We start from the raw sequence: 27,352 nt of genomic DNA, 5'->3' as shown, positions 1-27,352 counted from the left end.
TTAAAAGTTTTTGATTTAGGGGTCAAGGTTTACAGACATGGAACTCACCTTCCAAATTTTTAAAAATTGATTTATTAAAAATAATGAATGGTGTCACAGGACAGTACGATATTCACACGGCACACACGTACACACTTGCACACACACACGTGATTGGAACACTATATTCACATCATTTTCTCAGATACATTCAAAATTCCACACCATGTCATGGTTGCTTCGACATCTCATTGAGCAAAAATACTCTCTCCCACCCAAAGCCCCCAAATCTTCTGTGTTTTTTTAAAAAAAAATGGAAGAAAAGGTATTTACACAAAGTAGGGGAAACATTTTAATAAGATCAAATATAAAAGACAACAAATTGAGGATCTTTTTATTGTGTAATTCTTAAAGCAACATTAAAAAACTATTAAATTTTTAGGGATTATTATTGTTTAGATTTATTTGCATATATAATGAAATAGTCCTTTGATTTATTTATTTTATTTATTTGCAATGAAATCTGAAGTAACTGTTTCATTACATATTATATTTATTTATATATTCTATTATTTAATTTTCATAAATAAAATAGTTTAATATTTCTTGCCTGAAAGTTGAAATATATTCCGAAATATTTTTTATTTTTCTAACTTTCATGTTATTTTATAGCCATATATATATATATATATATATATATATATGCCTGTGGTATAATTTCCATTTAGGACACTAGTGGCCGCTGTTGCCAATAGTTTGATAGTGTTGCTTTAATACAGTCCACGGACACAAAGCACAAGTCAAGCCTCACGTGTGTACGTGTGTGCATGTGTGGAAATAGCAGCAGAGGATTACAAATGCAAGCAGACAGTACACTGTTGTGGCCTCTTGACCTTGGCACACACTCAATGGAAATGCAACAGACACACACACACACACACACACACACACACACACACACACACTCCTGTCACAATATTGCAGATGTGCACAGTTTAATGGTGGCTATCGATTAGCACAAGCTAATATGTACACTTCTTTTTATTCGAATAATCCAGGCTGACAAAAAAAACACTGAAAGGGTCCCATGGATTGAATCTTGACATTTTATAGACAACTTGGATGTGAAGTCCTTTTTTTTTTTTTCTCTTTTAACACTTTAATTGATGAATGGTTCCCAAAGACGGAATTGGAGAAGCTCACATGAGGTTCTGGAAGGAAAGAAAAAGTGTCACGATTCGTAGTTTGTGTGTGCTCGCCCCTCCCCTCCTCTATGTACTCATCAGTCACCTGCCTCTCATTACCTGTCGCGTATTTAAGTCCTGTCTGCGTGTCACGCCCTTTTCGGATGATTGCTTGTCTCTTGTCTCACGTCTCTGCCAGTTCTGTTTTTGTTAGCCAGTCTATCGTTCGGTCAGTCCAGTTTCTGGTTCGGTTAGGTCGTCGTGTTAGATTGTCCGCTGTCTAAACTGCATTTGGTCGCCCTGCTCCGTTCCGTTCACGACAAAAAGCTTTCCTTAGCGAGTTTGCAATCGAAACGGACACGTACCTGCTTCCTCATGTGTGTAGAAGCTGGAGAGCGGGTAAAGACGCCACCTAATGACCCAAAATCTGACATCTGCTCCGACGACCCGTACTGGATTACATTCTCATCTGTAGATGAGAAGCAAATGACTAGATTTTTTTGTTTTTTTGATACAGGATATAGATTAAACCCTAAACACTCCCCCCAATCCTAATGTATAAATTTCATGAGCATCACCCAGCTGTTGTTTGTTTGTCATTGTTACAGCTAGCTTACCTTCTGATGACCATTTCACGTCCGCTCTCCGGTGAGGGGAAACACGATCGTCGTTTGCCAGGGTCCCAAGGTCGGCGGGAGGCTGCAGGGACTTCTCAGTGGGCGGAGGAACCGGAGGAGGGGGCAACTCTAGCCAAGTAGGAAATAAACACCCTTGCTTAGTTACAATTCGTATTAGCACGGAAAGGAGGCAGATGGTTTCACAGATGGCCTTTGTTTTGATTTAATGCTTAACACTAAATACGTATCTACCACTTGGGGCATATTATGGGCAATGTATATGTTTTTTTGAAACCTTTTAATCTTGATTTTTAATCATGCCTCTTTGTGATATTGCATGCAGTTTCATTCTGAAAAGTGAAATCTGGCAGACAACAGCTAAAAAAAACAAAAAACATAAGTAGACACTAAGTGAAGACCATACCTGCTCGTCTGAGCGTTCCATCCTTGGAGGATTTCTTCTTGTTTCTGCATCTGTGCGCCACCGGGCTCAAATCGACGCCAGCGATGGGAGATTGTCCTGGCGGGATAGCGCCAATATTAACCTCGAGGATCATGAAGAGATTGGCAGCCCAATTGCAACTGACCTTTGTAGAGGCCGTCACCCCTTAAGGTTTCCGCCCAGCGGGTGGCGCTGAGGGGCGCTTCGGCGAGCTTGGTGAACAGATCCGGATTGGACTGGGAGAAGTGGGATTGCTGACGGGTCAGCAGGTCCACGTGCTGAGGTCGGGTGTTGTCGGAGGGGTCCCGCTGAGGGGAGGACGTGGCCGAGTGGAGGGCGGAGGAAGCTTCGTCCATCAGGTAGGTTCTGGCGGGCAGTGGGGGACACCAGTCCTCGTCTTCTTCCCCGGAACTACTAAAAACGGAAGAGGACTGTTATTTTAGAATAATAGGACTCGAGGAGCCCTGAATAATTGAGAAAAATAAATTGCGAAATTAGAAATGATTGAGTTACCTTGCATTTTTTTTTAATCACAGGGTGAACAATTAAAAAAAAAATCTGCAAATTCATTCATTGTTGAATAATAAATAGAATTCTAATAAAAAATATAATAGAAATAAAAATATATATATATAATTCATAAAATGTGGAGGAAATGAAAGACAAATCCAATCTCTATGCAAAATAAAATAATAAACTAAGGCAAATTCAGCCCCAAGAAATTCCTGCTCTATCACAGCAATTATTTTTTTAATTTTTTACCAGGAGTGATATCTCCAACATGGCAGTCCCCAAACATTGCCTTCCAGTTTCTTTTCTTTCGTAGTACCGGGAGCACTTTTATGACTAACCCGTTGAATGCCGACAGGCTCAATTAAACGCGGGACATGTCAGTGCCGTTAATTCATGTTGTCACATTGGGGCTAATTCCGTGACTTAAAGACACGGCACGGAAAAAGTGGCCCTGCCCTTCTTCTGCCACACACAATTAGAAGGCCATCTTACCTGCGCCGATCCTCGTGGTCTACCTCTAGGTGGCGTCCGTCCTTGTTGGCGGGAAGAGGAAGCGACAACACGTCTACCCAAGTGAGAGGCGCCGGCTTGCACACCGACCCGGTGGATCTCTGCTTGACCAGTTTCTCTATCGAGAGTCCAATGGAGACAACATGCTTGAGTGAACGAACGCTCGTCAGACAGAGCACGAAGGACACTCTTCTCATCACGACGTCCTTTCCTGCTCGGTGGACCTCTAAAAATATCCTGATCCTAAAACACTAAACATTTTATCTGAACTTTTCACTATATCGCCAGTCGGGAATGTTCAAACGAGCTTTTTTTTTTTTTTTTTTTCCTTCTCTCTAACTTTGTTATTCTTCAATGATTTCGAAAGGACGTTATGTTAAAACGTTTTCGACGATTGCATTCGCATGATGCATAGCGCTTCAGTTGAGGTCGTCCTTGAATTGCTGTCTCGATGGAACCGAGTTGAGTAATTAAACAAATAAATTGCAAGAATGAAGCTTATCGTGAGTGACGTGCATGGAATTCAATGATGCAAGGACACATTATTGTTATGCCTCCAAGCTGTCCCTTGGCACAATGTCCTGCCGGTTGCCATGACGGCAAATGTCTAAGCAAAACATTCCGCAACCTTGTTGAGTTCTCATCAGAAGGAGATGACAAATGGAGCTATCTAATCACCGTTGCTGCTCTTCTTGGAGTAGTGCAGCTTGGCGTATTCGGTGGTGGAGTGTCCAGATTGGATGGTCCACTGATCCGGGTCCTGCTCCAGAGCCACCAGGCCACTGTTGGATAACGCCGGGCTGCTGCTGTACGGGTCGGGCCCCTGTTTGTAGGAGGCGCTGGAGTAGGTGTCGTAGTAGCTCAGTAGGTCCTCCTCGTTTGCCGTGTTGATGGTGCTGTAGATGGGGCTGTCGTTGGACGCCGTGTTGTGCTTCACCGACTGGTAGTTAGCTGTTCCATCAAAAATGTAAAAATGATTTCCTCTGGGGTGGGGCGGTGCCCCCATAGGCCCCCCCCCTCTAGCGCCGCCAGTGTTCATGTTTGATGGCAAGCTTTCTTACCGTTATAATATTTCTCAGAGTCGAGTTTGCCGGAGGAGCACTTGATGGAATCTTTGCTGTTGTGGATCAGGTTAGGAGCGGGCCACGAGTCGGCCAGCCATGGGAAGTTGCTCATGTTCGAGCCCAACATACCCGGCCTGAAAGAAACGAATTTAAAGCATCGTTTTTAGTACTTGGGTATTTGAGGATGAGCATCAAAATAATTTTCAGAATTAAATGTTAAAGGATAATATTTACCCTCCATTCATATGTCCGGATCCTTCATTGTGAGCAAAACCAACTAAAGGAAGCAAAAAAAAAAAGTATCATGCATGAATTCTGTTTTGAGACCATGAAATTGGGGGGAAAAAAAAGAAAAGAAAAATATTACATTTAGATTTCATTTTTCTCTTATAAAAATATTTTGAAGGTTGAATTTTTTTCCAATTTGGCCAATGAAAGATTTTTCAGCATTCGACCTTCTGTGTAAAGAATTAATTATAATGGCAGTTGCATGATGCATAAAAGTATGTTTGGGTCCAGATAGAAAATAATGTTTCTAAATCAGGCCTTGAGTTCCAATTGAGTTGAAATTAAAGAACAATTTCTTGTTGCTTCATGGAAAAAAATCAGCTGACAATGACAGTAAGCTTTGAGCATGTCCCATGAGGTCTAATAAGAACTTTCCCATGAGTTGTTTGCATGAAAACGTGTCAAGCTGTCTTTTTCTCTCAGTCTATCAGAAGTGACAGTCCAAGTCACAGTAATCCTTTCGAATTTGAACAACTCCGCCTATCTCAAAATGAAAAGTGTCACATTTCAGAGGTTCAACCCGAGTTCACTTTGGCTGGATTTACACTGCGATGGTTCGAGTGACGATTTCTTTTCTTTCAAGGAGGAACAAATAGAATGTGTCATGGCGGCAAAATTGAAAAAAAAAAAAACCCACATGGAACCTTTGTATTGTAAAATGCAGCCATTGGCTCTTGATCGCTCGCTCACCTGCCGGCGTGTACGCAAAAGACGTAGTGTAGTGGCCCAGCTGCTTCCTGCGGCGGTGGCGACAGTAGAACCAGCCGCTGAGGCCCATCAGAGCCAACCAGGCGGCCATGCCCAGCCCGGCGATGAAAGCCGGCTGCCGCACCACCACGGTGATCTGCTCCGAGATGCTCACGTCGCCATCCGTCCTCACCGGCGTGGAGGCGTAGCCCGCCGGTGGAGCTGAGGAACGAACACGCGCTTAAAAGTCACTGCCGGAGCTAGAGGGGGGGCCGTGGGGGCACACGCCACCCTTTTATAACCTTTCAAAGCTCAAGGTGGACAATATGCAACTAGTTGGTAGTCATAAAAAATAAAAATAGTTGACTTACTGAGGACAAAATGGACAGGCGAGCTGGGAAGGCCGATTCCGATGCTGGTGACGGCGGCCACGCTGACGTCGTAACGCACGTCAGGCAGTAAACCGTTGAGCAGGATGGACACAACGGCTCCGTCCACCGTTCGGTTGATTTGCTTCTCCTGGTCCAAGATGCTGCTCACGCACCACACCTGAACGCAACACGTCGATGAGCTCACACTTTGTTGCGGTGTTTGAAAAAAAGGAAGAAAAATCTCGAGGCAAAAAAAAAAAAATAGAGAAGAAAATACAGTTTGAGTCTCCTTTCAAGACAGGCAGTGTTAGAGCAAACACGGCGAGTGGTTTAAGGGGATTAAAAGCGATCCTTGCCTGAGGCAGATGACGATGGCATTTCTTCTCATTAATACATAACAGACAGAATCACAACAACTCTGCTCTGTATTTTTTTTTTTTCTCCCCTTTTCTTCTCCGAAATGAGGCCTGAGGTCTGAGTCATCAGCATGGCGCTCAGACTGGGCGAGAATAGATAATCAGAACGCTGGCGTTTTATCAGCACGCTGAAAGGAGATGACAGGCACGGCGAAGCTTGAGAACGCGATGACAACGGCACGTACTGGCAACAGATAAGAGGCTCTGAATAATCACTAATTTCATAATGCCAGTGTATAAGCTACAGAAGGAAGGCGGATTGAAAAAAAAACCATTTTGTTCCAGTTGCATTGCAACACACCCTGCATGCAGTAAGAAATACTGGCGCTTCTTTCCCTTACAGCATCACTGTGATAAATGCAAACAGACAAGGGCTACAAATGTCAACAAGCTGACCAACTTGGTGAAGTTGGTTATATAACACGTAGTGGCCAGCAAACCAAATTGTGACAATAATGAGCTCCGAAGCCAGTCCGGTCATTGTACACGCTAAATGCTAATAAATCCATTGGATAACAGCTAGTGCTAATGCTAATGCTAACACATGTAAATGTACGAACTGATTCAAAATTATTACTTTGTAATTTAAGGAGGTCTAGTCAAGGAAAATGTGTACTAGTCAAGGTCAAGTGCACTAAACTAGCGCTAACGTTTTGATTTGAAAGATGTGAGCGCATCGAATCAAATCGTCTTTTTGAGGGGAAATATATATATCTGTCTTTAAAGAAAATGTCACATTTGCAGTCCTGACAAGTTCATTCATCAATTATGAACAATTTGTAAAGAGACAACGATACATTCCAACCGAGACGTACCGAATCGAATCGAATCATAATCGTAATCCCATTGAATCGAATCAAGTCATTTTACTTTCAAAAATATTCCTTGCATGAGAATGCAGAGATCAAAGTCAGTCAGTAGATCAAGTTGGTAATCCAAGGTTCTATTTTTAGCTCTTATTTTTGCTTGATGTTGAAAAGAAAATAAACTCACCTTGTATTCCCGAATGATGCCGCAATACACACTATGAGGCGGCGGCTCCCAGGACACGCTGATACTGGAGCTGTTGGTGAGCTGCACCACCGACACCGCCTGCGGTGCTTCGCTCGACACTGCCGAGTGATAAAAAAATAAATAAAAATGGCATCGCTATAATTATTCAGCGCTATTCGCAAGCGTAGACATTCTCCGTTCTGCTTGAGGTTTCTCCCTTAGTGGCAGTTTTTCCTCGCCTCCGATTTTTAGTGCTTGCTCATGCGGAGTTGGGTGGAGAATTTTTACGTGGTGTCATTTACCTTCTTCCGGAGTGCGTAGCAACACCATGAGGCTGTCGTGTCCCTGCAGCTCGTTGAAGTACGGCCTAATCTTCACTTCGTATTCAGCGTTGCCTAGTAAATTCTCTAAGACGGTGCTGTGCTCCGACGTGGCCTCCACGTCCTGAACCAGCCACGAGCTGCCGACGGTACGGTAAAACACACGGTAACCCTGAACGTTGCGGGAATGACGAGCCACCTGCGGAGTTGGCGCGAGGAAGCGGAAATTCGGTGATCCGATTATGGGGAAGCTTCTGCGATGTCTTAGACACTTACGGTCCAAGAAATCTTGGCGCTGGTGGGTGACAGAACCACGGGCTTTGAGAGGTAAACCGACACCTCGCCGAGTTCCCTCTGGACCTGTCTGTGGTCCACGCCCGTTTCTGGAGGACTCCCGTCTGGAACACAAACTTCGATAACTACTCAGCCGCTGAGACTTCGCAAAAAAAATGGTGATTGGCATCCAGGAAGTAAATCATCTCACCCTGCGTCCTGACGGGCTCCGAGATGGGACTGGGGTCGCTCAGGCCGTACGAGTTGAGAGCTCTGACGATGAAGAGGTACACGGTGTTGGGCATGAGCCCGACAACGGTGTGCCGCTCGTGCCGCACGTGGTCGGCCACCGTCTGCCAGGTGCTGCCCACCGATTGGCTGCGGGCGACAATCCAAAGATGGCGCAGGGGTACTTAATAAAGTGACAGACTGACGCAGCACGTACCTGAAGGCCTCGAGGACGTAAGAGGTGACGGCGGCCCCGCCCTCGTGTGGGTTAGACTGCCAAGTGAGGGTGACACTGTTCCCGGTCACGTCGGTCACCACGGGTTTCTGCGGGGGACCCGGCAGCTGGATGAACTCGGAAATCCGGGACGGGGACGAGACCGGGCCTTCTGAGGAAGAAAGGGACGCTGAGATGTTTTGGAGATGACGTACGGAAACGCAAATTACCTCTGACGGTCAGCATCCCGCTCCAACTGGACTCCCCCGTGGGACTGGACGCCACACACGTGTACATACCCGAGTCGGCTTCCTGTCGGACCAAAGTCGGAATTTCAGATGGACACGGGACACGAATTGGGGAAAATCCGTTTTGATTTGTGTGGAGGAGTTTGTCTTCGTCGATTCTGAGAATAACATGTAAAGTAACTCGGCCCAAACTGTAACAGTCGGTCTGAGGACCCGCCCCGCCCCGTACCGCTGCAAAGATCCAGAGACCTAATGAGATCATGCTTCGCAGTGTCGACCTTGGCGGCATGCAACATCTTCAGATGACTTCAGCTCGCCGATGAAATATTGATGGCGCGATGTCAGTGCACGGGCGGGCTAAATATTTTTAGTTCCTGACGCGTCATCTTCATTTTTCTTTTTTTTTTTTTTTTGTACTCCCTCGACAACCCCCTCGATGTTACACTAATGCATCTCCTCTGTTCCATTGAGCGCATTGCCAAGGCAGATCAACCAACCAACCAACCAACCAACTCCCTTCCTCTTCCTCCTCCTCCTCTTCCTCACCCTCTCAGTGGTGCACTGGAGCCAACCTTAATGTTAAGTTTGCAATCGCAGACAATAAGCAGGCCTTTTAATTAGAGGCCAGTTAGATGATTCATAGGCTATCTCCACTCAATTAAGGATAAAGGATGCCGTCTCGCCAAAGTCCAGGTGGGGTTACGGCCCCCCGATAGCGCTCCCACTCCTTCATCAAAGCGCAGCCCATTAGCATTTGCAAACAGGGGCCTTTCATTAACATTACAATTATACACCGCCTGAGCACGAAATTGCAACGGAGCGAGAGATAGGTGCCGCCTCGGAGACGTCGCTCTTTCAAACGCGCTCATCGTTATGGAATAAATTGGCAGTTGGCATCAAAGCGGAGAGGAGAGAAAAACTAAAAAGACGATGAAGGTCAGACAGACTCGTTGACCTTATTTGGAGACTTTCAAATTGTCGTAATTTGACCGTGATATTTTGATATAAAGCTCACCTCTACGTCTCTTATTTCCAACGTGCCGTTCTCCGCTAAGGTCAAGCGTGCGTCGTTCCCCTCGATTCTGTCTCCGTCCTTCTCCCAAGAAATCCTGACCGAGGGTCCCCCGATGACTCGGCAGTGAAGGCGAGCCGTGGCACCCTGGGACAGCGTGTGATTGGCTGGGCCTTGGCGAATGATTGGCGGGATTTGGCCTGAAGGTCCTAGCGTGGAGATATTTACTTACATCGATGTAGAAAATATTGTTATGGATTGTCAGCATAATGAATGTATTATGAGGTGAAAGGTCAAGATGGTGGAAGGGATTAATCATACCTCCTTCCACCTCCAGCAGGGCTTTACTCAGCACGCTACCCGCCACACTGATGGCTTGGCAGATGTAGAAGCCAGAGTCCTCCGGGTGGACGTCGGTAATGGTCAGCTCGCCTTTCATGGACACGGAGTAACGGCCTGACTGGGATGGCGGTTGGCCAGGGAACAGCAACATCTGGAAACACAGCAACATGACAGTAACAAAATCATTACGTTGATGCTGTTCCACTCCGGTACTCTAGGTGGCGAAGGGAATTGTAAACCCGCACAGATATTGAGGAGATTGAGATAATTACATTTACCGCCCATAAGTGGGGAAAATAATCTCATAATTATATCAATGAATATTATATCATAATTATAGTTATGTGTCTTTTTAAAGAATGGTTTCTATTTAAAGAATAGCTTCTATTTGAGGAAATATGGTAGGTACTGCTGTTTTGGTTAGCAACAGAGGTAAAGAGTTGAGTTGTCGAATAGATTGGAGGCTTTCTTATCCTTTGGTTTTTGGCTTGCAACCGAGTTCAAGTAGTCTCAGCAGATGAAAGCGTTCATGAGCTGCTGTAGTTACGTTTACAACAGCTTTGGGGAAACAGACGAGTCTGTAGAGGAAAAATTGCTGTAATAAAAAAAAAAGTAACAAGGTCTTTTTTTTTATGTTATCCACATGAGGGCCTCGAACAGATGTTTCACACTTTTTTCCTTCTATTTTCCACCATAGATGAGTTTGCACAAGCATGCACATTATTTCTGTAAGAGGCTTAGACGTGAGTGGAAGGACCAGGCACATAATTCCCATAAACAGACCCCCGCCACCCCCCCCCCCCCCCCCCCCAAAAAAAAACATTTGAAGCAACTTCTTGCTGTTTATTCATAGCCCCCACGTGGAAGGAGGACACCGTTTGTCTTCAAGTAACGCCCGCAGAGGCTCTTCACACACCTGCTATACTTCCTCCTCCACCTCTCCTCCCATCCGCTCTACACTAGAGCAGCTCCTTCCGTTTTATGTCTTCCAAGAAGATGTCACAAAAGTTTTGCCTGGCGGCGTTGAAGTGACTCTTGAAATTGCTCACCTGGCTGCCCTCTTTCTGCCAAAAGATGGCAGGCGGGGGGTTACCCGTGGTGCCGCACTGGAAGGTGACGCTCCTCCCCTGGGAGGCGATCTGGTCCCGTGGCTTGGAAGCGATTTGAGGTGGCACTGCAGCAAGAGAGGAGAAGAAGACCAAGCTTGTTAAGTACATCTTTTTTCCTGGCTGTCATCATTGCCCCGAACACACGTGATTGTGCAACTCATCAAAGATAGATAGGCCATTAAACCTCGTGGCTTTTAGTCCGCCCTTATGTTTGCGAGTCAGCACATTTTTCGGCATCAGATCGTGTCCTTAAAGAGGAATGGAAAATGGAAAAATGTCTCTCAGAAGTTAAACATTTGTAATGTCAGTAAATCTTGTCAGATTCAACGTGAATTTTTGTGCTGCATTCTGGGACTTGTAGTGCTGGCAGTGAAAAAATGCCCAAATTGGTATTGGCTGATAAAAAAAAAAAAAAAAGAACACATTATAACAGCAATAACTAGAAATGCACAATTTTGGGAAAAATACCAACATGAAATTTCAACATGTTTATTCGGTGCACAACGTGGGCTGCGTGAGTCACATTAATCGCATCTCATGCGTCTGCTGTTTTGCTAGAAAACACCTGGCCATGTTTTTATCTTCCCACAGGTTTCTCGTGCAAAATTTTAACATCGGAACCAGTTTTATAGAAGTCACACATTTAAATAATAAGATGCTAAAAAGTCACCGTGTAAGTCAAAGCAAAAATACTTTCCACTGTCAACCCAGTTAAAATGGATCTTTGACGTCTATAGCCGTCGATGGTAGTGAACGAGTCAAAGCGTATCAGAGTAATTTGAGGTCAAACGTTGCTCCTCTCTCTTAGTAAGTAATTGCGCTAATTGGTGCTCAGAAATCCAGAGTGAGAATTAATTTAAGCAATAGAAGGACCGACAGAGACATGAACGGATTTATGAGTCTGTGATGTAGTCATTTGGACTTGTGCTTATCTGAAGTTTTTCTATTTGTGCTCCTCAAAGCGAAGGAAAACGCTCTGTCTGTCAAACAGGAAAATAAGAATACGAAACGACAAGGGTGGAGGGGGGGGGGGGGGGGGGGTGGAAGTTATGCAGCCGGCCAGCTGGAATGATGATAGGGTTTGAAACAAGACGGAGAGAGATGGAAAATTAATGAGATGGATGAAACACGCAGCGACATCACAAGAGCGCCGATAGCGTGCGGAAAAAAAAAAAAAAAAACACACACACAGCGAATGGGAGTGAACGACAATTTGCCGGGATTGGATTTCATTTAGACTGATAAAAGCATAAGTGGAGGAAAAAAAGGAGGGCGAGGAAAACCAGGAAGGAGAAACGGAAGAGGAGTCATGTCTTATTAATACGGGGGCTGCTCGGCGGCAGCGAGTTCAAGCGCACGTCCAGCAAAACATCTGTCAAATGGCCTAATCCCGACAGTTTAGCATAATCCCGACAGATGTGGGCGAATGCTAACTCGGGCCAAAACAAGTACCGGACAGGAAATGACCACATTTTTTGTGAACATGAACAGAGTATTAGTGCCGCACTGACAACATGAAAAAATGAGCGGATTAAAGATTTGGGAAAAAAGTGGGGACATTTTTTGTTGTTGTTGCAAGCTTCCACGCATGCTTGAACATGTTCAGCCGCCATACAAAATGCATGTCTTGTTCCTGTTCATCGGCTCACCGTGCACCTGGAGCATGGCCGAGGCCTCCGTCTTGCCCACGCTGTTCTCCGACATGCAGGTGTACGTGCCCTCGTCTTGCTCCTTCACGCGGAATAAACGCAGGCTGTTGCCATTGCGGATCTCGAACCTAACAAAACCAACAGAGCCCGGCGGGAAGTTATGCCATCATCTGGAAAATAATTTCGCTTTAAGAAGCCGAGTCGCTATTATGTGCATAATAAGATCAAACAGAAGCTCTTGTTGCAAAGTATGGAAAGTCATTCCACTTATCATTAGCGATTAATTTCAAATATTAATTACATTAGCGAGTGAGCAAATGCAGAATTATTTAATAGGCTTAGCTAAGTACACGCTATATTGAGTTGGAAGAAAACGGCAAAGGAAATCAGTCACAGGATAATTCTGCCGACTAATGAATCCTTTTATGGTCTCGTCTTTATTGAGTTAGGTCAGACCATTGATCCACACGCTCATATTCATAAACTAATAATAACCTCATAAAGTACATATTCAAGGTCACAGTTCCGATACTAGGTAGCCGTAACGGACCGCTAGCCGTCTTATTTTAAGGTATTGAGTTTTTGAAGAGGCTGCCGGTACCAGCTACCGATACTTAAGGTAAAAAAAGACAAAGTTTCTCTTTGGCAATAGTTGGCACTCTTATTCTTAAGGTACCGAGTACGCAAGGAGGGTGCCGATACCAGATACCGATACTTAAGGTAATAAAAATAAAACGGACTCCAAGTAAGTCTTCTTTGGCAGTAGTTGGCACTCTTATTTTGAGGTATTGAGTTATCAAGGAGGCTGCCGATACCAGCCACCGATACTTTTAAAAAAATCTGACTACAAATAAGTCTAGTTGGCAAAAATATTTTGTTGACAATTCTCACCTCCCTCGCGGGAGTTCCCTGTCCTCTCGCCGCCATCGCACAGTGGGAGGGGGATCGCCGTGGACCTCGCACAGGAAGTCGACGGTGTCGTCCTCCATGACCACCTGGTTGACGGGTCTGCGCACCAGCACGGGGCGCTCGTACACCACCAGCTCGGCGGGGTCGCTGTCGCGCTCGCCCACCATGTTGGTGCCCACGCACACGTACATGCCCGCGTCGCCTTTCTTGGTGTGCGAGATCATCAGCTTGCCCCCGCGCACCTAAAACGAATCACAACTAAGTCAAATTTCTATCAAAAAAAAAAAAATAGATCATGTGAATTGGAATTCCAGTTGAAATAATTTTAGAATTTTCAGTCAAAATGCTGAATTTTTTTTGTGATTTATATCATAATGTGAGATTAAAAAAAAATAACAACAATTAATCGAGATGACAAGATTTGACCGCTACTCACCGAGATGCGTTCATCTTTGGTGTTGACCCTGACGTTGTTGCGCTTCCAGGATACCAACGGTTCGGGGTGACCTCGCGGGGGGACGCACTCCAAGACGGCGGGCTCGCCGGCGGCCACCACCACGTCGCTCGGCGCTTGACGGAAATCATCTCGGAGTACTGCGGAGAAAAAAAAACCAACAACAACACCAGAACTAATTACATGGGTGAGAAACAGGCGGCCATATTTGCTGGCGAAACATTTGTTGGAATTGTTTAGTCTTGATTTGCGTGACTTTCTCCCGTAGCGTTTTTTCTCTGTTGTCCGTTCTGGCGGAGCTGATGAATTATGCACATTTCCCCCGTCCTACACCGAGTAAACAAATAACAATTCATAATTCATTCATTTTTTGGTGTATTTCCAGAAGCTTTGCGTTATCCTTTCAAAGAACTGTAGCCTTGAATGTGACTACACCTATGTTTGCTGGAGAAGTTTGACTTTGCAAAGTCTTGATATCTTTTTATTTCCCGCCGTGATTGACAGAGCAAAAGCTCGGATGTCAAACCGTGCCGTCTCCTCCGTGGCGGAATCCATCATTGTAATCTCGCTCAGCAGATCAACTTTTATCAGGCAGTCTAAAGTAGCTCAAAGTAACCCCCTTTTGAAAAAAGACTTCAACCTGCCGATGAAAAGTAGCTCATTAGCATCATCCAGTCAAGTGAAAAACATTTTTTGGGTGCAGATCTGCTGAAAGGTGCAGCTATAGAATGGACCACTGCATACTTTTTACATTTTGGCATTATTTCACAAATATTTTGAAAAAGAAACATTATTTTTTAAATATTTTCATCATTTTTAAAGATTTGTATTAGCATCAACTTAATGACATTTAACCAAACTTCAATGAGTTGCGAGCGATTGTGAGCTCCATCAATCATCTGCACGTTTGCCACGATGCGACGGCAGGGCCGAGCCGAGCCGGGCCGGGCCGTACAGCATCAATCTCCAAACCCGCCGGGTTTGCGCAAAGCTTATTTGAAATTAAACGATGGTGGCGAGGTTGTAAAAATGGAACGTTATCATCAAGCGTCTCGGGGAAACGATGATGAATATTCCGACCGAGTCCTACCGGCGCACCACGGATGATTTCAGAAACGGTTCGAGTGACCTTTTGCAAAAATGAGGCTTCATTAAGGATATCGCTGCGTCCATTTATATTCATTCACCTAACGTGCAAAAAAAAACAACAACAACAAAAGCAACTGTCATCCCCTCGCTCTTCAATACTCCAATGTAAAACTACAAGGGCGTCCATTTTGGCTCCTGTAACGAGCTCTGCTCTGAAAACACAAAACACCAGAATCCCTTTCCAAATCAACCCGCGTGACATTTGCCCTGTACACAAAGGTTCTCTGATGCCGCTATCAATCCAAAACGCTGGATGAAAAATCTTGGAAGCGGGCACTAAATAAGAGGGCAGGGAACAGAACTTTTGCCTGTGGGCGCTCGATAGACAGATGGTACTTGAAAGAAGAGAAAGTTGCAGAAAGTAAAACTTTTCCGAGGCGGCCATCTTAAGCACTTGTCTAAAGATGACTAATGATGGTTCCGTTGTTCCGCCTTAAAGTGCCGCTAATGAGATCCTTGCAACTTTTGCCGTGACATAGCCGGTCACTCCTCTCCTAACTTCTCCGCCATGATAGCACCGAATGGGACAAGCGGGGGGGGGGGGGGGGGGGGGGTCAGCCGAGGCTCCGACCCTTCCGATTCGCAGTGAGACAAATCCTCCTAACTCAATCTCCCCGAGGCGCTTCCTGTGCACTTCAATAAAAGACAAAATAGGGCTAAATAAGTGTTGCATCATCATTCCAAGCAGGGAGCCAGCTCTCGATAGATTGATGTTGATATCCCCCTGCCGAGCATCGCCTTCTTCTTAGATTTAGTGAGAGGGAGACGAGTTCAAAAAAAAAAAAGCACATACAATTTCATTTGATGGCTCTTTTTTTATGTTAATCGAAGCCGCGGGGCGGTTTAGTCAACAGGCGACAAGCTATTTACATAAGTGACACACTGAAAGAAACATGATGCTCCTCTGTCATGTTGTGGATGGGAAAATGCTGGGAAGTGAAATCTTCGGATCGTAAACTGCAATATTTATTATGATGTCTTGTGAATTCGTGAAACAATCTGACCTTGTTTTGATTTGGGGTTGTTTTTTTTTCCAATGATGGCTGCTGAATAGTTTGCAAACACACTATTCCGCAATACGTAGCACCGTGTGCATGTTCTTATTATTTTGGGTGAACATTTCATTTGGCAATAAGGCTGTTAGGGACGTGGTCCGATTCCAGCGGCCCGTCAGAACTAATGAAGTCATCGGTTGCAGGGCCGACGACGATCCTTTTAATCCTCGCTCGCATTGTCTGCTCGTAAAGTGGTCCGTCTCTCAGCAAGACGACAATTAACGCAGGTCTTTTTTTACACTCGAGTGCGAGACTACCGAGCTCCCTGCTAATTAATTTATCACCGTACACAATGCTGCTTATTTATTTATTTATTTATTTATTTATTTATTTATTTAATATTGCAGTCTACTTGTAGGAATATCATTATAATATCTGCCCTGCTTAGCAAGTTGATTTGCCGACTTGCCAAAATGCCAAAATGAATCCAATTGGCCTGGAACTTTTTGTTTATTGTCATGTTTGCACCTGTCGTTGTTGGCTCCGCCCCTTCGTGTCTTCCAATCAGCTCTCTTAGCCACTTGTGTCTACGGTTTATGTTACTTTGTTTCTGTTATTTTTTTTCCATTTCTGTCTATTTAGTTTCCATGTCCATTAGTGCTTTGTTTGTCTTTGTTTTATTTAAATGAAATCCTTTTGACTTTTTAGGCTCCTAATTCGCCGATACCTGACATAAGTTTTAAAAAAATGAAAGTTTCTTGAAGATTCCAACTTTCGTATCGATCTAAGGCCACATACCTGAAAATATTGTTTGTTTGAAACATTTCAATATCTCTCTTTATTTCAGACAATTCCAAATCATCAGTTTGCAGCCGTTTAGAATGAAGCTTTCCAAACACAAGAAAAAACAGCTCCGCCCGACAAGTTTGATTCCTTCATAATCCCTCATCGGGAATAAGAGGAACATCTGGATGCAGAGCCTTTTAAAGCAACTTTTCTTTTTTATTTGTCCTACTTTACTCTAATCCTCCCACGCCATGTGACCGCCGTCTCTTCGCTGAGGCGTTAGCATCGGTGATGCCGTGTGTTGGCACTTTGGAGGGAAGCGCCACTTGCGACATTGTCTCATTATTTTGTGTTTTTCTTTCTTTCATTCTTTCAAGGCTTTGGAGGCTTGTAGTTAAAGAGAATAACGACACTGGCTTGCATCCAAGCGCAACAACACTTTAAGACAAGGCGCTCGCTAGCTGAAAGACATTTCGTGCACCCCCATTTTCGGAATAATTGCGAAAAAAATCGAGTGGGAGTTTTTGTTATTATTTTTAGTTTTGGAGTGAGCATCTAAATAATGAACTCTGTCTGCTTTGTTCCTACTTTTTCTTTGTCTTGGCATATTTTCTTTGCTTTACCCACAAAAGAAACCCGAAAGCCGCTCAGTACATTACGGCTCAGAAAAAAAAATCCGACTTGAACGCACCGGCTAAACTCCATATAAAATATCCACATTTTAAAAAAATAACAATACATTCCTGCAGTTTAATATGATTAAGAATAGTCCTGCTTTTAGAAAAAGTGGAGTTATATAAAAAGTCACAATCCGGCAGAGATCAAATTAGGATAGTTGACTTTGCGCTCTGCTAGCAAACGTCAATCTCGCTGAATTGTTCCGCTAAGAGTGGAACAGATTGTATAGCTATTCATTAGCGGTCCTGGGACTTGTACACCAGTTCCTCTCCACCACCTGTTGTCATGCCACACGCAAACACAAATCCTCATGCCAGACCACCATCTTAAAAGTGGTCTCTCATTAAAACACTCCCACACACACACTCCCAATCCTCGCCTACCCTGCCAGAGCTAATTGGGTCACTTTTTTAGCCCACAGTCAGCACAATCGCCCTCATAGGGGAGGTGGAGTGGGGGTGGGGGTGGGGGGATCTAAGAAGACCACTACCATGCTGGCTTAGCATATGCCCTTCTGCTTGCTAAAGGGAGGCAGATTAAAAGTAAACAGATCATGCTCCGTGCACGGCTGCAGGGGAAATACTTGCGTGTTATGTTGCTGACAGAATGTTGCTACAATTTGGGAAATATTCACCAAGCTTGACTACTTTCCCGATGTCATGTATCTTTGGGAGTAGTGTAACATATCTAAGTGTGTTTTTAAATGCAGATGAGGCCAGCCGTGCAGAATAGAGCGCCCCTCTGTCATGAAGCCACAACACCAGATAAGACTCCAACTGCTGTTTTGCGTCTCCCCTACCGGGGCGATTCGACCCTGCTAATCTTTTCTGCAGCTTCCCCTAATCAAGGCGACGACTAATCCATTTCCCCGCGCCAAGACGAGCGGCGGTTCAGCCGGGGGCCGAGCCACGCTGGCGCAATTAGGCGGAGAGAAGACAATGGCGCACGTCCCGGGTCGACGGGAAAGAAAAATAGAGGAGCGAGCGTGTCGTGTGCCTGCTCTGCTCCCCTGCTGTAGTCCTCGGCTGCACAACAAAGACAATACGCACGCAGTCAAATCTCAAATGATGCAATTAAAGAGGAAGTCCGACACAGTTCAGCAACAATCAATGTGATTTGTTCCAACATGGTGCACCTGAATAAAAGGCGCTGCGCTATTCCATTTTACATTTTGTGGCAATGTAAAATCATTTTTCCCTCTGTAAAACATAACAAAGTGTATACTAAGCAGCTTAGCCTAGCTAGCTATCTTAATAATAATAATAATAATAATAATAATAATTAAAAAAATAAATAAATAAATAAATAAATAAATAAATAAATAATTTTTTTTTATTTATTTTTTTAAATTTCAAATTAAATATATATATTTAAATTAAATAATTAAATAAATAAAAAATATATTTAATTGAACATTTAATATCCCAGAAACGTACTTGCAACTTCCAGCGAAGCATTGCGACTGACGGCCTCCCCCAGGTAGTTCCGCGCCACGCAGGTGTACACGCCCTCGTCGGGTTTGCTACGTCGGCCGTGGACGATACGCAAGAAGAAGAGCGAGCCGCTGGGTAGGAGCATGCGATGCGAGCGAGGGTCATCCTTGTCCGTCTCCACCCGCTCGCCGTCCTTGTACCACTCCACGCTGGGAGCGGGGCGGCCCTCCGCCTTGCAGTTGAGGGTGGCCGGTTCCCCTTTGGAGACGATCAAGTCGGACGGGTCCTCCACGATCCGAGGGGCGCTGTCTTCGAACCGCACCCGTGACCCTGAGAGACAGAAAGATGTATATATTTAGACATCATTCATATATTTGATTTTCTGTTATTATTATATCTAGCTCACAACTGCAACATTGAAGGGAGGGGAAGAGAGAAAACTGCAATGATATTTTTTCAAAAGCATTCAGTCTGTGTCCTGAGAATCCCAGAGGACAAGGTCTGCACTCAGGATGCAGCCAAGCATTTAATTTGTCATTTATTATGTCGGTGGTCAGCCTGTTGCGGTTGAAGGAGACTATGGGGCCGAAAAGTCGAAATTGAGAGAATGAGAGGTGAGCTATGGTGATGAAGATAACTCTTTCTCTATCTCCGCGTCTCCCAAGGGATCCATTACGAGCTTTTTTTTCCTCACCACTGAGGGGAAAAAGGGCCAGCAGATTTACGCTAAGCTTTTAGAGGCCGAGCTGGCATCCTTAACAACGTGTTACTCTTAGCCATGAATAATTCAAAACGCCGGCGCTTTTAGGTGGATTCTGACGAACAGATGGTCTCCTCCTCGTGGAATTAACACAACAAAAATGAAAAGAAAAATGAAATGGTCACTGGGCTGCTCTTACAAGGCATTATTTCCAGCACATAATCTGGACTGAAAAAAAAATCCATTATGATTGCAGATGAGCACTTGAGAGTAACCTAATGACACACATGTTCATGCTATAGGTTGGATTTAAAGGGGCGCAAATCCTCCATTTTGTAGCCATAAGCAGATTGACATCTTTTGGTCAACCTGAAGTCAGCATTTGGGAGCAACGCCAGCGTGCCGCTAACACCTCAAGGTCGCCTCACCGCTCTAAACGTTTTATGCAACCGCTAATCGAGCTATTAGAAAAGAAACCCCGCCGCCGCCCTGGCTGGGTCACCGCAAACACGTCAAAATACGTGACCCTCATGCTAATGCTCAAGATGGCCTCTTCTCTTAACCGTGCCGTTTGCAAAGCACATTTTTTTATGCCCAGCGATGGTAAACAAGCCCTCAAACAAGAACGAAGCCATCTGGAAGGCTTGAAAATATCACTCGAAACTCTCTTTTCTATGCCACGGGAACCAGATGGCATCACAAAACAAACAAACAAACAAACAAACAAACAAACAAATGCTGGAAGAAGTTGACTCGTTATAGCAAACACAAAATAATGTTTGCATCTATGACAAACACCATCTTTGATTGCTCTCATCTAAGATGGCCTTCAAAAGTCCATCGCATAAATTTAGATAAATACATATTTTTTCAAAGTATCTCATTTATATTATTTAATATCACGACTGTATGAGAACTCAATCAGACAATTTGGGTCTGGTGACATGGAGGAGACGACATTTACAATCTCCTATGAACAAAGTTTTCAACTTGTTTGTCACATTCCTGGACCATACTTCCTGAGAACAACCCACACAAATGTTCTGAGCTGAAAATACGCTCAAATCAAACTCTTGTAATCCGTTCATGACCTCCATCCAACATTGAAGAAGCACAAGGAAGAAAAAGCAATTCATTATTTTAGCAACGCCTTCCGAAGCATGAAACCTAACCAATTGGGCTGCCTACGCATGAACTAATAACTCAATTGACCGTCGGGAGAACTGGGGAAGTAATTCACAGACAAATGACTTTAAATGGACTAAATTAATGACACGATGGCGGCTTCTCATTAGCACGCAGCCATTTGAAACACAGCGTCGCTTCAGCCAGACGTCAACACCGTTTGCCAGCGTGTCACCGGTGTGACACCGCTCTGGCGTCTCGACTTTGTACGGCTGCCGAGCTTCTACCGGTGACAAGTCTGCAATCAGGGATGCGACTACGCCACATTGAGCAAACACACCGACACATTTTGCTTTTGTACCAAAGCGACATTTTGTTCACTAATGTTTCAACGGTGACAGAATGATTGCTTGAAAGCATCTTTTGAAGGAGAACCAAGAAATGGCGCTTAAATAATGGACACCTTTTGGAGGTGTTTTAGTCTGCATAATTTGTTTATTTTTCACACATATACTAAGCATGAGGAAATGGATGACAGTATAATTGCACACTGACACAAACAACCGCGATAATTAACATATCGATCGTCCATCTATGTTTCGAAAGCTCTGGGCCTCATTAGGGTAGCTGAACTGCAAGGATAGCTCATGGGGGTTCCAAAAAACAAAAAAAAGGTTTTTCAAACCCCAAATATTTTTCAGAAAATGATGATAAACAGTCAGTATATGTACTCTACACAAGATGGGGGGAAAAGAGAGTAAAAAAAACCCGGAAAAATTGTAAAACTGGCACCAAGTATAATTTGGGGGAGGACAGTGCCCCCGTGGCCCCCCCCTCTAACTCCGCCAGTGACTGGTCATCAGCTACTCAAGGCTGTTACAGTTAACAAAAACGAAATAACCACAAATTCAAAACATGTCGATGACAAGGAAATAAAGATTCTCCTGCTTCCTCAAGGACAAGATATATTGGCAAAATTATCGTCTGTAAAATAAATACAGTCAACACGCAACCTTGAGCTAGCGTCCTTTCCAGACGCCTGCTGCCTTGCTTCATCAATCCACAGTGAGAGGCCCGTAGAGCTTTTTCTGGCAGAATTATAGCAATTTTCTTCTCTAATTTGATATTCCCCACACAGACATATAGCCTTCCTTGATTGAAAAAAAACAAAAAACACTTTAGTGATTTATTAGCAGCCCGGTTGACTTCTCGCTCGCCGTGAACCGACCGTGAGGACGATTAGAGTGCGCTAATCGTCTTGATTGTATCTAAGTTGTGAGGATTTATTCATCTTCTCCCGCTGTACAAACACATCAAGGCGGGAACAGGATGCGGGACACTAACCATTAGCGATGCTGACAGACAAGCTCTTAATTGCAAAGTGACAGAGCGTCTTTAGAAGCGTTTATGCCACACTCGAGGTTCCTGGGCAAAATCAAAGATGGGAGGGGGCGAGTCAAGCTCGGACCACCTGTAACATTTGCTAGCTTGAGGAAAACATTAGCGTAGTCGTAAATAACCGCACAAAATGACCTATTATGGTAGTAACGCGGATGACGAGACATTTGAGACGTCTTGGTGGACCAACGACACGAGCCGTGAAAAGGACACCTTTAATGGGCTGTGTAAAAGGGTCCGAGGCCAAGGTGTGAGATTAAAAGTGTTATGGCACTCCGGTACAATAATTAAACATTTAACGGGAGAAATTGATGACACGTTAAGTTGATTTTATAAGTCACAAAAGGATGAGACGTCGGAATGGTAACGAGTGACGAATGTAAAACTTCCAAAGTGTCGCAGTGTCCGTGCTGGCAGTCTACACAAACATGAACATTTTCAAAAAGGTCAACGTTATGGCATTCGGCCATATGTCAATTCAGTTTTTTGTTTTTTTTTGGAATGTCTCTCGAAACATATTTAATTTGCTTTACTGAAGTGACTATTGTCTGTCTAGAAGTGCTGCTGCACCATTTGTGTTCAAATATCCATTGATTAAATTACGCAATTATGTAAATGTGTAGTTATACCAGCTCATCACTACACATAATAACACACTTCTACCATTTGAAGCGCCCCCTAGTGGCAGTAATAAAGTATTTCTCAAACCAATGAGAAGACATGCTGTTTTTTTTGGTGTTTTTTTTTTGCCTGGACTTTTGACTCTTCAACTTTTCACACATAAGGTAAAAATCAGCTCAATTCCAACTCATTGAATCCGTTTTAATTCATTTCCAGATTCCGAAGGCTAATAAAATGGCAACCGCAGTCCTGTAGCGCTCCAAATATCCTCTGCCGGTGGGTGATAACGTGTTTACCAAACAAATTTAAAGCCAAGTCTACTTTGATTCTCTCCTGGCCTCACTCCGAGCCGTCTGAGCCATTGTTTGCCTCCTCTCGGCCCCTCAAATCATCTGGCGGTGATGTCATCATCGGCTGTACCCAAAACAGGGACATCATCAACCTCCGTCAGCGTGACTCAGGGATAGAACAGATGAGACGAACGTTGAGAAGAATCCGAGGCTTTATCAAGCAATCGTCTTTTTTGTGTGTGTGTGCGCGTAGAGGAGACGGAGATGGATGCTTTTGTGAGCCGGCGGCTACATTTGTCATCATGCAACAGCAAGGGCACAAAGAGGAGGCCAGATTTGTTTGCCATCATAACAGCGCCACGCTCGCCAAGAGAGCTCACATCTTAATAGGATCTAACGGAGAATTAACAGAGATTTGTGCTCACGCATAAGAATGAACTGCAGGCATCAATGAATTTCGTAACCTCAAAGCAGTGCACGTACACATAGACAGTTGTCTAATACAGGTGGGAGGGGCTGTCGTCTGTATTTTTTTTTTTTTGTGAGCAAAAATTCAAGATATTGTGGCAGTAAATTCAACTCCACAACAAGCTACAGTTTAGGATAGTGAATTTAGAAGAGGCTTCAAGCTGTTTAATGCCATTCCCAGTTAAAGTCTACTGTAAAGCTAAGACAATTACACTTTCTATATTTAAAACTATATAAACATCTTAAGAGGGGTGTTTGCAATTTTCCACTAGGTTAATGCGAACAAATAATTGGAAAGAAATAGCACCTTTTATTTCATCCTTTCAGGAATTGATGATTTTGATACAAGCTGTGCAGCAACACATGTAGACAGACAATACTGATGTCACAGGTCATTGTTTTTCCGGGTTTGGTCACATGATGTTTGCGATGCGTTAACGTCAAGTTCAGTCGACATTTCAATGAGGAAAGATGATTGCAGCCAAGCGGTGGTTTCATGTGGTTTAATATCACCCACGTTTTGTTTTTTGTTTTTTTCGATGGAACAATGTCAAAAGCAAGTCAATCCTCGCTGAATAAAGTACCTTTGACTTTCAAAGCAAATTTCACGGCGCCAAAATGAGTCATTTTTTTCCCCGCACACACATTATCATCTTTCAGTAGCTTCCCCATTATTTTGCCCGCTCAACGCAATAACCAAATGAGCTCCACCTGCTCCTCTTCTTGAAAAGCTCTCAGAATCAACTCAACGCTCGAGTGCTTTACCGTCAGACGCATGGGGAAATATGCAGTTTAAATGAGCTTCGCTCTTTTCCATACACTATTAATGGAGGCGAGCAGACGAGGAAGATAGTGGGTGTTAGAGAGCACCTGAGTTGGCGAGAAGTTACACGACTTCATCGCAAAGGAGATGTGGAGCGTGATTAGAATATGGAAGTGCTAAAATCATCCCAGAGGGAAACATGAAAGGTAAGTGACCACCAAACAGTGAAATGATCGTGGATGGTCATTTCATGCAAATGTGCACTTCCAAGCCAACATTACTGATTAGTTATGGCCAAGAGGGGGCAATGTGAAGAGTAGCATAATTAAGCGTGATACAATTTGTTAAGACGGTAGCCACAGTCGAATCTTTTCCATACATTTTTCATTCCAATTGACGTCATCTGATAAACAGACATAGAACTTCACTTTGTGTTTACAATGAAAGTTGTTGCCATTTGTTATTCTCACCCCAAAAGGCTTTCAAAGTGTAGGCTTTTGTTTGATCTTATTTCTTAAAATAAACATAATTTTTAATTTTTTTTAATTTATTTATTTATTTATTTATTTATTTATTTATTTATTTATTTATTTATTTATTTATTTTCTTATTTTCTTATTCAGTGAATCTTATTTTACTGTACTGTACATATGCATATATACATAACTGATGTGTCTTTCTTATTATAATATAGTTGATCATTTTTAATCACAAAACTGTGGTGCTGCTTGATTAATATTCTTTTTTTTTTTAATTGGATTGAATCCAGATCATCAGTCGGATATAAATGATCAACAAACAATCTATATTTGTGAATTTTTTTTTTTTTCTGTTTGACATTTAATTTGGGGTTTGGATTAAATCTGTGAATATAATCTGCTATTAAAGGAATGGTCGGAATGCTTTTGTAATCCAGCTCGCAACGGTAATAAAAAAATAAGCGCTTAAAAGCATTTTCAGTTGGGTGGGGGTGAGTGTGGAGAGAATGGAGGGGGGCCATTTCAAGCTAAGGCCACCGTCCCTATGGAGAACCAAATTTTATTGCTAGCCTGGTGGTTGATCCTGGTGGTAAAAGTAAAGGGTCGGTGTGTCCTTTGAGGTTATCCCCCGGATGGCAAGTCATTGTAGCTCTTAATGTACATACTATAAAGTGCTTTTGTTTTTGGCTCATTTGTCCCACTTGGACGATAAGTTCCTAAAATAAGACATCATAAAGGTGCATTAGTCCCGTCCAACAAATATTCTTTCACAATATATCAAGCAATTGGCCAATGTCCTTTGGGATAAATGTTGGTCTTCTACAGGTAGTAATAATCCTGCACGGGTCTTTAAATGTCGGAATGAAATTATGCTAAAAGATGCCGCTGGGATGGTTTTTTTTTTTAATAATATGCAGGTTGTCCCTTAAGTCTAAGACAAAGGTGATTGACAGAGTTATTGCACTGAGTTTATAGTCATCAAATCATATTGAAGATGTCAATCATGTCATGTGAGTAAATCCTAAAATGTTCAAAATGTCATTTTTAGAACAATTCTATTCAAATGCTTTTTCATTTGGTGGCATTTAAGATTTTTCTTGTTGACATTTTTGTTTATTGATGTGCCACCAGAGGTTGTAACACAATATGAGCATGTCATCTGTGTCTTACCTGATGTGAATGTGGCCAACAACCCAAACAGCAGATGTCCAAAGTTCATCGCCAAGCCGGTTCTGGGTCAAAGCTCCAATCTGGAATTTTTCTGTCTTGACACTCCAAGTGGGCTCTTTAGCCCCAGCTGGAGGATTTCAAGCGAGTGAAATCACCCCCAAACAAACTTTACAGTCCATCCCGGAGAGCTTTGTCAGCATCATCAGTATCATCGTCCGCTTGGATGAACCTTACGAGACGGCGGCATCACTCTCTGGAGCTCTGGTTGATTCTGCTTGGAATACAAAGAAAAAGGTGGCTTTGAGTTCATTTAGCTGAGTCGGGAAGGAGGAGAAGGTGTTCTCTGCGCTCCAGACGCCAGTGTGAGGCGAGAGCTGCGCTTCTTCCCCTGATGGCTGCAACAAATCCTCCAGCCAGCTCCACTCTTTAAAGGGACAGACACGACATCTGTGTTCTGCGTGTGTGTTTGTCTGTGGACACACACACACACACACACACATTGTAATGCACCGGTGGGGGAAAAAAACAAAACAATGCAATCTCCCTTTGTTTGTTGTGGGTATAATATCTTAGTAAAGCTCGGAGTGATTAACAATGTGGACGTCACAAATGCAAAATTGGAGACTGGGACAAATTGGAGTGAGAAAAAAAAAATCTCATTTTTAGTTGGATTATAGCTCATATCTATTTTCAGACACCTGCTTTAAAATGATTCCAAGCAAGCAGTATTTTTTATTTTTTTTGGAGACAGATAAAAAGCACACGGCGTGCAGAGCGAAAGGGACAGACAGTACACAAATGCCAATAATATTTTTTTTCCCTCTCTTCCAATCGTAGGCACGTTTTGCTTTATTGGATTTCTCGAAAAGATTATACTGAGCGATTATCGTGTGTTTTCTTCTCGATCTGCTTGGAAAACAGACAGAGCCAATAAATGCAAATGTTCAATATTCTAAGATAGTCAACACAGAGGAGAGTTGAATTACAAAATTCAATCTAATAGATTTACTAGAAATCGACAAATAAGGGCTATGTAATATTTCTCACAAGTTTTGTCACAACAATATTGACCCAAAAAAAAATAAAAAATATGAAGCCGTAAAGCAGTCACAGAATGATTACACTTGCTAACTCATTGTTGTCAACAACAACAAGTCAATAAATTGGCTTTTGTCTTACAATTTACTTTCTATTCTATATTTCGAAGTCAATTTTGATCATGCAAAATCCTGTTGGTCATATAGCAGTGCCATGTTGCTGAGTCCCCCTGTTGATTTATTAACCAGCTGTTGTCCCCACCCACAATCTGGTCCTGATGGCGTCTCCGCAGGGCTGACCGGGTCTCTCCCTTGTGGGATGTCGTGGACGCACGTTTCCCCAGAGGATTCGTCTCACTTTTGCCCAGAGCAAACGATTCAGCCGTGTCGGCGCATCTCATCCCTCCACCTCATTGTGTTGGTGTCAGGCTCGACCAG

The 27,352-nt window shown here is 43.5% G+C and overlaps 1 protein-coding gene and 1 long non-coding RNA gene across 3 annotated transcripts; one reads left to right on the top strand and one right to left on the bottom strand.

Annotated features, from left to right (window-relative positions):
* Positions 1-590: 590 nt before the first annotated feature.
* Positions 591-26,105, bottom strand: LOC147054161 (roundabout homolog 2). The gene is made up of 25 exons (XM_085916866.1): positions 25,878-26,105; positions 18,867-19,193; positions 13,805-13,962; positions 13,351-13,610; positions 12,460-12,587; positions 10,751-10,875; positions 9,681-9,852; positions 9,363-9,568; positions 8,330-8,411; positions 8,103-8,271; positions 7,869-8,035; positions 7,661-7,782; positions 7,367-7,583; positions 7,065-7,183; positions 5,656-5,833; positions 5,288-5,506; positions 4,544-4,586; positions 4,307-4,443; positions 3,924-4,196; positions 3,228-3,363; positions 2,368-2,636; positions 2,205-2,300; positions 1,781-1,909; positions 1,529-1,632; positions 591-1,190 (listed from the first exon to the last, which is right to left on the bottom strand). The coding sequence occupies exons 1-25, from the start codon at positions 25,924-25,926 to the stop codon at positions 1,179-1,181; spliced, it is 3,897 nt and encodes a 1,298-aa protein (XP_085772992.1). The 5' UTR covers positions 25,927-26,105; the 3' UTR covers positions 591-1,178.
* On the top strand, positions 1,338-3,775 carry LOC147054162 (uncharacterized). Of its 2 annotated transcripts, none has more exons than XR_015066729.1 (4): positions 1,338-1,562; positions 1,772-1,917; positions 2,124-2,581; positions 3,257-3,775. It is a non-coding gene; the product is annotated as an uncharacterized LOC147054162 (long non-coding RNA). The 2 variants fall into 2 exon arrangements; XR_015066728.1 differs by having other exon boundaries at positions 2,376-2,581; positions 3,257-3,772.
* Positions 26,106-27,352: the final 1,247 nt, after the last annotated feature.

This window comes from Syngnathus leptorhynchus, chromosome 7 (assembly GCF_054491065.1).
Source record: "Syngnathus leptorhynchus isolate UIUO chromosome 7, UIUO_Slep, whole genome shotgun sequence".
Taxonomy (NCBI): Eukaryota; Metazoa; Chordata; class Actinopteri; order Syngnathiformes; family Syngnathidae; genus Syngnathus; species Syngnathus leptorhynchus.
Note: the sequence above shows the minus strand (reverse complement) of the source record. Positions and strands in the feature narration are given on the sequence as shown.